Source organism: Heptranchias perlo, unplaced genomic scaffold (assembly GCF_035084215.1).
Source record: "Heptranchias perlo isolate sHepPer1 unplaced genomic scaffold, sHepPer1.hap1 HAP1_SCAFFOLD_60, whole genome shotgun sequence".
NCBI lineage: Eukaryota > Metazoa > Chordata > Chondrichthyes > Hexanchiformes > Hexanchidae > Heptranchias > Heptranchias perlo.
The window spans coordinates 221,493-234,131 of record NW_027139623.1 but is presented as its reverse complement, the minus strand read 5'-3'; the positions used below and the strand labels follow the sequence as shown (position 1 = coordinate 234,131).

Genomic DNA, 12,639 nt, shown 5'->3' with positions numbered 1-12,639 from the left:
TTTTCTCTCGTCGGTGAATCCAGAACAAGAGGACATAAACTTAAATTTAGAGCTCGGGTGTCTTGGATTGAAATCAGGAAACTCTTTCCCACACAAGGGTAGTGGAAATCTGCTCAGCCTGATTGAAGTGGACCGTGTGATATAATAGAATTTTCTGTCCTGTCAGAGTTGGACATTTGTAGATCCATCTTTTAAAATGGTGGAGGAACTCAGTTCTAAGATGGATTCCACTCACTTCATCATGAGTCCTCAAACTGCTTCTCTTATCATCAAGATATCAAGGACTGGACACACTGTGTTTGAAAGAAAGCTGATTAATTTGACACTTGTACAGAATATTAATAATCCCTTTAACTGGGCTGGAGTTTAACATCAGAAACAAACCCCAACTGTCAGAATGAACATGGTTCAGTCCTGGATGTGATTAACATCAGCAATAACAGCAGAATCCAACCCCTGCAGTCACATGGGATCCCGCTGGTGACTCAGCAGGTGGGAAGACTGAGTGAATCCCATCCCACACACGAAGCAGGTGATCAGCCTCTCCCCAGTGTGAATACGTTCATGTCTCAGCAGATCCCAAGTTCTTTTAAAGCTCTTCTCACAGTTAGAACATTTAAAGAGTCTCTTATCAGTGTGAACAAGTTGGTGTTCAATGAGGCCGGATGAACAAGTGAATTCCTTCCCACACACGGAGCAGGTGAATGGCCTCTCCCCAGTGTGAACTCGCTGGTGTGTCAGCAGGGTGGATGACTGAGTGAATCTCTTCCCACATATGAAGCAAGTGAACGGCCTCTGCCCTGTGTGAACTCGCTGGTGTGTAAGCAGGGTGGATGACTGAGCGAATCCCTTCCCACATATGAAGCAGGTGAATGGCCTCTCACCAGTGTGAACTTGCTGATGTCTCAGCAGGTGGGATGATCGAGTGAAACTCTTCCCACACACGGAGCAGGTGAACAGCCTCTCCCCACTGTGAACTCGCTGGTGTGTCAGTAGGCTGGATGACCGAGTGAATCCCTTCCCACACACGGAGCAGGTGAACGGCCTCTCCCCAGTGTGAGTGCGTTGGTGTGTCAGCAGATCACTTTTTCTTTTAAAGCTTTTCTCACAGACAGAGCATTTAAAAAGTCTCTTATCAGTGTGAACAAGCTGATGTTCAATGAGGTGGGAAGATTGAGTGAATCCGCTCCCACACACGGAGCAGGTGAACGGCCTCTCCCCAGTGTGAATTCGCTGGTGTGTCAGCAGGTTGGATGACTGAGTGAATCCCATCCCGCACTTAGTGCAGGTGAACGGCGTCTCCCCAGTGTGAGTGCGTTGGTGTGTCAGCAGATCACTTTTTCTTTTAAAGCTCTTCTCACAGACAGAACATTTAAAAAGTCTCTTATCAGTGTGAACAAGTTGATGTTCAGTGAGGTGGGATGACTGAGTGAATCACTTCCCACACACGGAGCAGGTGAACGGCCTCTCTCCAGTGTGTCTGCGTCGATGAGTTTCCAGCCGGGATGATGAACTGAATCCCCTCCCACAGTCCCCACATTTCCACGGTTTCTCCATGGTGCGGGTGTCCTTCTCTCTCTCCACGTTGGAGATCAGTGGAAGTCTCGTCTGCACAGAGAACACGTGTCTCGTTTCTCCCCACTGTGAATGGTATGATGTTTCTTCAGGCTGTGTAATTGGTGAAAGCTCTTCCCACAGTCAGTGCACTGGAACACTCTCAATCGGGTGTGTGTGTCTCGCTGCTATTCCAGTCACAGTGATGTTTGAAATCTTTTCCACAGATAGAACAGATCAACATTTCTCCTATATTTTAAGGCCGATAATCTTCAGGTGCTGGTGAATGGAGTCAGATCTTGACGTGATGTTTGGTTTGAGTTTCTCGTCTGCAAATCCGCCCCTTGTAATACCCTGTAAAAGGAGATAACAAAAGTCCTCACTGTGAATACAGGATAGAAATTCAGAACAGGCAATTCCAGTTCCTGTGGAACATTCTTCCCGCTGATTCCCCCAGACTGTAAGTCCCCGTCCCACACACTCACCCTCCTCCCTCTGCTGGAACCCAAACCCATCGCACCACCTCCAACATTTTTCCTTCTATTTAAGTTTTCTCTCTCTCCTGAAGATCCCGACTGTGACTGGGTTCAGTTCTGCACTCTGGTTCCCCTCCCTCTCCTCCCCTGAAGGTGCTGACTCTGACTGGGTTCAGTTCTACACTCACTGGTTCCCCTCCCTCTCCTCCCCTGAAGTTGCTGACTCTGGTTGGATTCAGTTCCACACTCACTGATTCCCCTCTCCTCTCCTGAATATGTTGACTCTGGCTGTGTGTATATGCTCTGCCCCTCATTTCCACACAATGTCCCTCCGTATAGCTGCCTGTATGCCGTCCATCTGTGATATCTCCCAATTTTGGCAAAAGACTCTCCCTGACCAGTCACCATTTCTCCTTCATTTAAAGATTTTCCTTGACCTATCACAATTTCTCCTTCATTTTCAGACGCTCCCTGATCAAACACAATTTCTCCTACATTTATAGACGCTCCCTGACCCTTCAGCATTTCTCCTTCATTTGCAAACTCTCCCTGACCCGTCAGCATGTCCCTTCATTAATAGACACTCCCTGACCCATCACTTTTTGTCCTTCAGATGTCGACACTCCCTGACCTGTCAACAATTCTCCTTCATTTACAGACACTCCCTGACCAATCACCGTTCCTCCTTCATTTACCGACTCTCCCTGACAGTCACCATTCCTCCTTCATTTACAGACACCCCCTGACCACTCACCATTTCTCCTTCATTTACAGACACCCCCTGACCAGTCACCATTTCGCCTTCATTTACAGACACTCCCGCACCAGTCGCCGTTCCTCCTTCATTTACAGACACCCCCTGATCACTCACCATTTCTCCTTCATTTGCAGACACCCCCTGACCAATCACCATTCCTCCTTCATTTACAGACACCCCCTGACCAGTCACCATTTCGCATTCATTTACAGACACCCCCTGACCAATCACCATTCCTCCTTCATTTACAGAAACCCCCTGACCAGTCACCATTTCGCCTTCATTTTCAGGCATTCCCTGATCAAACACAATTTCTCCTACGTTTATAGACGCTTCCTGACCCTTCAGCATTTCTCCTTCATTTACAAACTCTCCCTGACCCGTCAGCATTTCCCTTCATTAATAGACGCTCCCTGACCCATCACTGTTTCTCCTTCAGATATGGACACGACCTGACCTGTCAACAATTCTCCTTCATTTACAGACACTCCCGGACCAGTCAACATTCCTCCTTCATTTACAGACACTCCCGGACCAGTCAACATTCCTCCTCCATTTACAGACACTCCCGGACCAATCACCATTCCTCCTTCATTTACAGACACTCCCGGACCAATCACCATTCCTCCTTCATTTACAGACACTCCCGGACCAATCACCATTCCTCCTTCATTTACAGACACTCCCGGACCAGTCACCATTCCCCCTTCATTTACAGACACCCTCTGACAAGTCACCATTTCTCCATCATTTACAGACTCTGCCTCATCTGTCACCATTTCTCCCTCCTTTATGGACACTCCGTCACCCGTCACCATTTCGCCTTCATTTTTAGACACTCCCTGACCTGTCACCATGTCTTCTCCCATTTATAATACTCCCTTACAAGAAACCATTTCACCTTCATTTATAGACAATCCCTGACCTGTCACCATTTCTCTTTCATGTATAGATATTCCCTGACCCTTCACCGTTTTTCCTTCATGTATAGACACTCCCTTACCAGACAACATGTTTCCTTCATTTACAGACACTCACTAACCAAACAATTTTTCCTGGCACTTTACATGATTGTGGGGTTTATTCTGTATCTGTCAGTCTCTGATCCTGGACAAGAGTTTGGTGTTTATTCTGTATTTTTCACTCTCTGGTACTGTGTGTGAGTGTGGGGTTTATTCTGTGCCTGTCTGTCTCTGGTACTGTGTGTGAGTGTAGGTTTTATTCTGTATCTGTCTGTCTCTGGTACTGTGTGTGATTGTAGCTTTTATTCTGTGTCTGTCTCTGGTACTGTGTGTGAGTGTGGGGTTTATTCTCTATCTGTCTATCTCCGATACTGTAGATGTGTTTGGTGTTTATTTTGTATTTATCTGTCTCTGGTACAGTATATGAGGTTGGGCTTTATTCTGTATCTGTCAGTCTCTGGTATTGTGTGTGAGTATAAGATTCATTCTGTATAAGTCAGTCTCTGATACTGTACATGAGTGTGAGGTTTATTCTGTATCTGTCTGTCTCCGATACTGTGAATCCCAAATTCACACATTCCGTATCTGTCAGTCTCTGGTACTGTATATGAGTGTGGGGTTTATTCTGTATCTGTCAGTCTCTGGTGCTGCATATGAGTGTGGGGTTTATTCTGTATCTGTCAGTCTCTGGTGCTGTGTGTGTGTGGGATTCATTCTGTGCCTATCAGTCTCTCGTACTGTATATGAGTGTGGGGTTTATTCTGTATCTGTCAGTCTCTGGTACTGGAAATGAGTGTGGGGTTTATTCAGTGTATGTCAGTCTCTGGTACCTTGTGTGAATTTGGGATTCATTCTGTATCTGTCAGTCTCTGGTACTGTGTGTGAATTTGGGATTCATTCTGTATCTGTCTGTCTCTGGTACTGCAAATGAGTGTGGGGTTTATTCTTTATTCGTCTGTTTCTGGTACTGTATATGAATGTGAGGATTATTCTGTATCTTTCAGTGTCTGGTACTGTGTGTGAGTGTGGGATTCATTCTGTGCCTGTCAGTCTGTGGTACTGTACGTGTGTGGGGTTTATTCTGTATATGTCTGTAACGGGTACTGTATGCGAGTGTCAGGTTTATTCTGCTTCTGTCTGTCTCTGGTGCTGTATATGAGTGTGCGGTTTATTCTGTATTTTTCAGTCTCTGATACTGTATATAAGTGTGGGGTTTATTCTGTACCTGTCAGTATCTGGTACTGCACATGAGTATGGGGTTTATTCTGTATCTGTCTGCCTTTGGTACTGTGTGTGAGTGTGGGATTCATTCTGTTTCTGTCTGTCTCTGGTACTGTGTGTGAGTGTGGGATTCATTCTGTTTCTGTCTGTCTCTGGTGCTGCATGTGAATGTGGGCTTTATTCTGTATCTGTCAGTCTCTGATACTGTATATGAGTTTAGGATACATTCTGTATCTGTCAGTCTCAGCCAATTTATCTCAGTCTGGGTTTTATTCTATAATTCAGTCTCTGAGACAATGTGCAAGTCTGGATTCATTCTGTGTTCTTATTTCAGTTTATATTATTGTATTTGAAACTATATATTTAATACTTTAAAGTATATGCTGTTTTTTATCAAGTGTTTAATTTGTAAATATTGATACACTTTTGGATTTTCTTTAATCAAACAATGTTTGTGAGTGTATTACATCTTCATCTCTGAACTCTGTTGTGAATGATAATGTACCTTTCAATCTCTCCATGGTGAAATTATTTAACTGGTATATAATGTGTAGCTCAGTCTATAATAATGGAATTAATTCTGTATCTCAGTCTGACACTGAGATTTTTGGACTGGAATGTAATATATAGCTCAGCCTGCACTAATAGAATTGATAATGTATCGATCAGTCTGTTACTGTATGAGATTTTTGGACTGGTGTGTAACATGTAGCTCAGTACATGCTAAAGGAATTGATGTTGTATCTTTGAGTCTGATATGGTCTGACAGTGTTGGACTGCTATATAATGTTTGGCTCAGTCTGCACTAATGGAATTGATACATTATCTTTCAATCTGACACGAAGATTTTTGGACTGGCATGTTATGTGTAACTCAGTCTGCAGTGATTTGACTTAGAGATTCATTCTGTATTTGTCTGACTGTGGTACTTTGTGATGCATTCTGATTCTGTCAGCCTGTGGTACTGTGTGTGAGTGTGGGATTCATTCTATATATGTCAGCCCCTTGTACTGTATCTGAATGAGATTCATTCTGTTCCTGTCAGTCTCTGGCACCATGTGTGAATTTGGGATTAATTCCATATCTGTCAGTCTCTGGTGCTGCATGTGAGTGAGACATTCATTCCATTTCCATCAATCTCTGATACTGTATATGAGTGATATATATACTGTATCTGTCAGTCTGTGCTACTGTATGTTAGTGTGGGATTCATTTTGTATCTGTCAGTCAGTGGTACATTGTATGAGTGAGGGATTCATTCTTTATGTCAGTCTCTGGCACTGGATCTGAGTATGAGATTCATTCTTTATCTGTATCTAATTTGTATCTCATTTCACAGCATGGCATTCAAACCTGTATCTTTAATACATAAATGTATAAATAATTTTTCCCAGTGTTTAAGTGGTAAGTAATTATATACGTTAAAATGTGATGCTGTAGGTTATAATCAGAGAATCACTGCACTTTTTGGCTACGATTAAATCTGCATCAATGTGAACACAATTGTGATACAGTGTATCTTCCAAACTGACATGGTGACATGTTGAACTTATATACAATGTGTTGCTCAGTCTGCATAAATGGAATATTGTATATTTCAGTCTGAAACTGCATTGGTCTTTTGTATTGGTAATTAATATGTAGCTCAGTCTGCACTAATGGAATTGGTACTGTATCTTTCAATCTGACACTGAGATTTGTGGACTGGTCCCTAATTTGTAACTCAGCCTGCACTAATGTAGGTGACTGAGAGATTCATTTTGTATCTCTCAGTCCGTGATACTGTGTGGGATTCATTGTGTATCTTGTCAGTAGTGTGTTTGAGTTTGCGATTCATTTGATATATACAGTCTCTGATGCTGTGTGAGTGTGGGATTCATACTTTATCTGCCAGACTCTGGTACATTATGAGAGTTTGGGATACATTCTCTGTCAACATTGGTACCATAAGAGTGTGAGATTTATTCTGCATCTGTCTATAATTATTGTCTCAGATTACATTATGGTGTTCAATACTGCAGCTTTAATATCTTCATGTTTAAATAGTTTTTTTCATTTAATTGGTAAATATGGATATACTTTAGGATTTGGTGCTGGAGGTTTTTAATCAGATAATTTGTGTGCTTTTTGGACTACTATTAAATCAATATCTTTGTGTACTATTGTGAATGATAACATATATTTCAAACTGTTATAGTGATTTTGGAATTGGTATATAATGTGCAGCTCAGTCTGTACTATTGTAATCGATACTGTGCCTTTCAGTCTAATATTGTATGAGATTTTTGGACTGGTATGTAATGTGTATCTCAGTGTGCACTAATAGAATTGATACTGTGTATTTACATCTCATACTATGTGTATTATAAACTGGTTTCTCATTTGTTTTTCAGGTTCGACTGTCACAACATTTCTCAGTCTGATACTCTACATGAGTTTTGGACATGTCTGCAGTTTGTACCTCATGATACATTAATCGAATGGATACTGCATGTATTAAACTCACATTTGTGAGTTGTGGGGTGGTATTCAATTCGAATCTCAGGGTACATTATTGGGGTTCATTCTGTCCCTTTCAATCGGGTACCATGTGTGATTTCTATCTGGTATTTAATGTTGCCCAATTGTGAGATTGACACAGTGCCTTTCAATCTGAGAGTGTGATTTTGACTGGGATTTTTGTATTTCCCTGTCAGCGGAACTGAGTTTGGGAGAAATGGAACAGTATCTACTTCAACTGCTCTGTTTGATGGTTGGATTGAAAATGTGTCTCTGGGTCTTGGGATCAGTGTGGTACTGACTACTTCTGCTATCTGAGACTGTGGAACTGATGACCTGTCTGTGACTCCGTGCTCTGTGTGTGTGATAATGTACTTACTGTGTGTGAGAAGGAGCTGGCTGCACTGTTTCTTTTGCCTCGGGTGGAGGAAACATCACATTTATTCTGGATCCTTCAAGGATTTGCCTGTGGAAAGAAAATTATCTCTTATTACTCAGGAACAGGTGAGGTTGAAAATACAAAAGTGATCAGTTCAATATCTCTGTTAATGATCATTTTGAATATCCACAAATGAAAACCAGTGATACAAACAGTGTCAATGTCTGACTCCACTGCAGTACTGCAGCACTCAGCTTCTGCACACCCGGTGTGTTGGACGATTCTGTAACAATTTAGTGAAATCCAGACACAACACAACCCCTGCACTGATCCGTGAATGGGACTACCCGATGGGGCAGGGACCTTTGTACAGGTCAGGTTTCTCAACTCCTCTCCCATGGGACTAGCCGTTCACCCCAAACCAAACAACCGCTGTTTAAAATGTGTCCTTCACACTTCTCACCTGATGCCTGCAATAGATACTGCTTGTATAACTCCCCACATCCTGACTGTTCACTGTCCAGTAACAGGGTGAGACTGGAACTAAACCAGGAACATTCATTACTGATTTGGGGAGAGAAAGCAGCAATGATTTTAAATAGCAGGTTCTTCCCATTCTGTCCCCCTTACCCTGGACACACCCTGGACACACACAGCCCGAGAATGACCTCTCCCTTCCCCCGCTCACTCCATGTTCCGGGACCAGTTCCTGATCCACTCCGCCTCTTACAAACAGCCCCCGGACTCCCCCTGCCCTTCCCCCGGACTCAATGCCGATCTCTGAGCCCATCTGCGGACACGGTCCCGAAGCGATGAGCTGCTGTAACGAGGCTGCTCTTTGCTCCCTTCCCCCGGGGGCCGTGATCTCTCCATTCCCGGCTGTTTTAAACCATCTTCTTCCGCTCACTGAGGGAATGGCGCCCACAGGCCGAGCTGGGGGAGGGCAGCGCGCATGCGCTCTTCCGTTCACCGACGACCAGCGCTGGGGGCGGGGCTGAGTCACGCATGCGCAGATATCTGGTTTAATTCCCAATACAAAAATCGATGGAAACTTTCCCCAATTGGAATTTTTCCGAGTCTGAGCAAAGGAAGTGGGTCTGGGGGAAAGGTCAGAGGGAATGGGGTCCACAGGCAGTGCAGGAACAGGCACCAGAATGGGAAACAGATGGGATTCCACCAGTGCCTAACGCTGGAATCCAGACTGACTTTACAATCTCTAACTATTAAACTAGATGTTTCCATCCCTGCTGTTTCTCTCGGTATCTTTTGATGGAAAAGAGTCTTTCAGAGATAAAGTGGGCGGCTGTGAAATGAGCCAATTGGTTCTGTTCATTCTTGGTCCCGTTACTGATAAAGAAACTTGTGACTCCGTATCTGGAGGCCGGATTCCTCCAACCAATCCTGGAGAATTGTAAACAATTTTACAACACCAAGTTATAGTCCAGCAATTTTATTTTTAATTCACAAGCTTTCGGAGGCTTCCTCCTTCGTCAGGTGAACGATGTGAAAATGAAATCCTCGAAATGAGAGGATTTCATCCTGGAGAAACATGGGAGGAAAGTGGGAGTCGGTGTATTTGCTGGGACCGTGTCGCATTAATATTTGACGGCAACAGTCCCAGATTATTTCAATCGGAGTGAAAATCTCGGTCACTGAGAGAAATGCAGAAGGGCCATGAGCTGCAAAATTGCAGAGGGTACAACATGCAAGAGAGGGTTAAATGCGTGACACTGTCCCTGAGAGTGGGATTAATAATGTGTCTGTCTCAGAAATAATATCAGTGAGAGATGAGACTGCATCTTCTGTCACTCCAGCTTGGAATGGCAATTGGAATGGAGTATTTTCCAATTTGTTACTGGGTGAAAACGGGACATTGCAGGTCAGTTTTTCTCTCTCTTTTGTACAACATATGAAGGTGGAATACTGCTGCTGAGCGTGATACAGAGACACTGATGGGAAGCGTCTGGCTGATACTCTGCCTGTCTGTATCTCTCTAGCGCTGTACACAAAGGTGGGATACTGTTTGCTGAATGTGAAACGGACACACTGAGAGGAAGTGTGAGAATGATACTTTGTCTGTGTGCCTGTCTCTGTCTGTCTCTTTATCTGTCCGTCTGTATTTCTCTATCTCTAGCGCTGTACATGAAAGCGGGACAGTGTTATTGAGCGTAATATGAACACCCTGTTGGAAGGTAAAGACTGATTCTGTGTCTGTGAACAGACCTCCGGTGCTGTTGGTGAGACGGTCACTGTCCCTTCTATTCTGTATGAGCCGGTCTGACGGTGCATTTATCAGTCTCCAGTCCAGTAAGGAAAGGTGGAGAGAAACAGCCTGTAACTGTCTGACACTGGACTGCCTATAAATGTTTAATTTATTCAGTAACTGGCCGTCTCTGGGTGTTGAGAATGGGACGGATAGGACACCAGTTACTTTTGTCTGTCAGTCAGTTTAGGAGGAGGGAGAGAAAGACAGAGAGACTGGAGGAGCCCAGAGAGGATAATTTGTATTATCGTCTCAACCAAACATATTTCTGTGTGCGGACAATGTAATAATGTAAAACCAGATATGGATAATCACAACCACAGCTGTGATTGTCTCCTGCCCCTGAATCTGGGGACCAGACACTGTGAGGAGCGCCGGCCTCAGAGTGTTTAACAGTTACTGAGCTGGGAAACTACAACTAACCCCCGAGAATCTGCAGCACAGGCCGAGCGGGGAGGAAAGCCTGTCCCGGGAATTGTCAATCTGGCGAACAGTTTGACCTGTGAATGTGAAGATGTGAACATTGTGTCAGAGAGAGTGTGTTAAAGGGGCGGGCGGGTTAGATTAATGTAACTGTGTTTGTGTGGCCGGTCTCATCGCCGGATTTCCAAGTCTATTTTGAGTAAAATTTTGAAAAAATCCCTGTCAAATGATCGCCCTCCTCCCCTGCCGAGCTCCGAAGTGGAAATTTAAGGTAAAGTTTCAGATCAATTCAAGATTTCAGCCGAAAAACGGAGATCATGTCAGCGATCGGGTGAGAGAGCGCGATCAGTGCAGCAATGAAACGGGTTTAAATCGAAAGTGGTGCTTTTAATTCCGGTGAAAGTTTATCGACAGCAAACATACCGGTGTTAGAGATAGGAAGGGGCTAGTCTGGGACTCTGGAGTGCCCGATTTGAATTGGAATCGGGGAGTTTAAGAGGAGAGAGAAACACAGAGAGGCTGGAGGGGCCGGGAGCTGACAGCAGGATGTCTCCGCCCCGTCCGCTCTGTGCCTTTAAGTTGCTCTGTGCCGCCGCCTTTCGTTTCATTTCTGACCCAGCTCTGACTGTCAGAGAGATTTTCGACAGAGTCCCGGACATGACAGACACTGCAGCCGCCGAAACGGCACCTCCTGCCGCCGCCGCCGCTCCACCCAAGGCTCCCAAGAAGAAGAAGGCGGTTCCCAGACCCAAGCCCACCGGTCCCCCGTTGGGCGAACAGATCCTCAAGATTGTGGCGGATTGCAAGGATCGCAAGGGGATATCCCTGGCCGCGATAAAGAAGGTTCTGGCTACCAAAGGCCTGGATGTGGAGAAGCTCCGGTCCCAGATCATATTAAGTATCAAGAGAAATGTGGAAAAAGGCTCCCTGGTGCAGATCAAGGGCACGGGCGCCTCGGGCTCCTTCAGAGTCGCTAAGAAGGAAACCCAGGCAAAAGTGGTAAAGAAGGTGAAGAAACAAGTGACCAAGAAATCTCCCGGAAAGAAACCAGCGGCCAAAAAAACAGCCGCCAAGAAATTAACGGCCAAGAAACCAGCGGTCAAGAAATCGACCACGAAAAAGGCGGCGAAATCACCAATTAAGAAGAAAGCGGCGGCGAAGAAGCCCAAGACCCCCAAGCCAGTGAAGGCGAAGGCGAAGAAGGTGGAAAAACCGAGGGCCAAGCCCAAGCCGAAGTCAGCAAAGCCTAAGAAAGCAGCGGGCAAAAAGAAGTAAAAAATCAAGTGCAACTTGTGACCATCTGAACCCAACGGCTCTTCTCAGAGCCACCCACGTCTCTCAGAAAAGAGCTGATCCCGGAATCAGATGATTCCTGTCCCGGGGCCGGGCTCAGATTTCAGATAGAAATCATTTCAAATAAACCCAGGGTCCTGGTGCCTCGCTGATATTCGCTATCCCCGCCACACCCCCACTGTCTGAAATAAAATAGAGAGAATGGGATGTCCGGGCCGGGCCTCACTGGAACTGGCGTGTGTTCGGCTCCAGTTCATTTATTCTCACAGATTCAGGGCGAGAGTCGGTGACAGGGTAAAACTGGCGGAGATCCGCCGCTATCACAATTCAAACCCCAACACATGAGATTCTCCAAATCAGCTGGAATAAAGTGTTTGTAAACTGCTGAACCGGTCTGGGAGGGGATGTGTGGGGAGATCGAATCGGGTCTGGGACTGAAATGGAAGGAGGCGGGTTGACTTGTTATAGAAGGGATTGTATTTAGGCAGGAATATTGCTGACTGTTAATTGTAACGGGGTTTATTTAAAAGCTCCGGGTTTCTGTGAATCCTTGAATATGAAGCCCGAGTCTGTAAGGGTTTGTGCGGAGCGCTGTGTTTCGGTTCTATTATCGATAAACGGTTTGAAATTGGCGGGTGGAGAAAGCTGGAGGTGGAGCTGGAAGATCAGAGGCCGCTCTCCGCTCTGTCCGTCACTCTGACTCTCTCCTCCCCTCCCTGTTTCATATCTCACTCTGTCTCCTCCCCTCTCTGTTTCATATCTCACTCTGTCTCCTCCCCTCTCTGTTTAATATCTCACCCTGTCTCCTCCCC

General features: G+C 45.1%; 1 protein-coding gene across 1 annotated transcript; it reads right to left on the bottom strand.

The window, feature by feature from the left end:
* Positions 1 to 298: 298 nt before the first annotated feature.
* LOC137316833 (zinc finger protein 436-like) lies at positions 299 to 8,540 on the bottom strand. The gene is made up of 2 exons (XM_067980670.1): positions 7,849 to 8,540; positions 299 to 1,908 (listed from the first exon to the last, which is right to left on the bottom strand). Exon 2 carries the CDS (start codon positions 1,270 to 1,272, stop codon positions 463 to 465), a length of 810 nt encoding a protein of 269 aa, XP_067836771.1. The 5' UTR covers positions 1,273 to 1,908; positions 7,849 to 8,540; the 3' UTR covers positions 299 to 462.
* Between the last annotated feature and the right edge of the window lie 4,099 nt (positions 8,541 to 12,639).

Bases quoted from the DNA above. Each gene is read 5' to 3' on its own strand.
- LOC137316833 (XM_067980670.1), bottom strand. From the start codon at position 1,272: ATGGGATTCACTCAGTCATCCAACCTGCTGACACACCAGCGAATTCAC.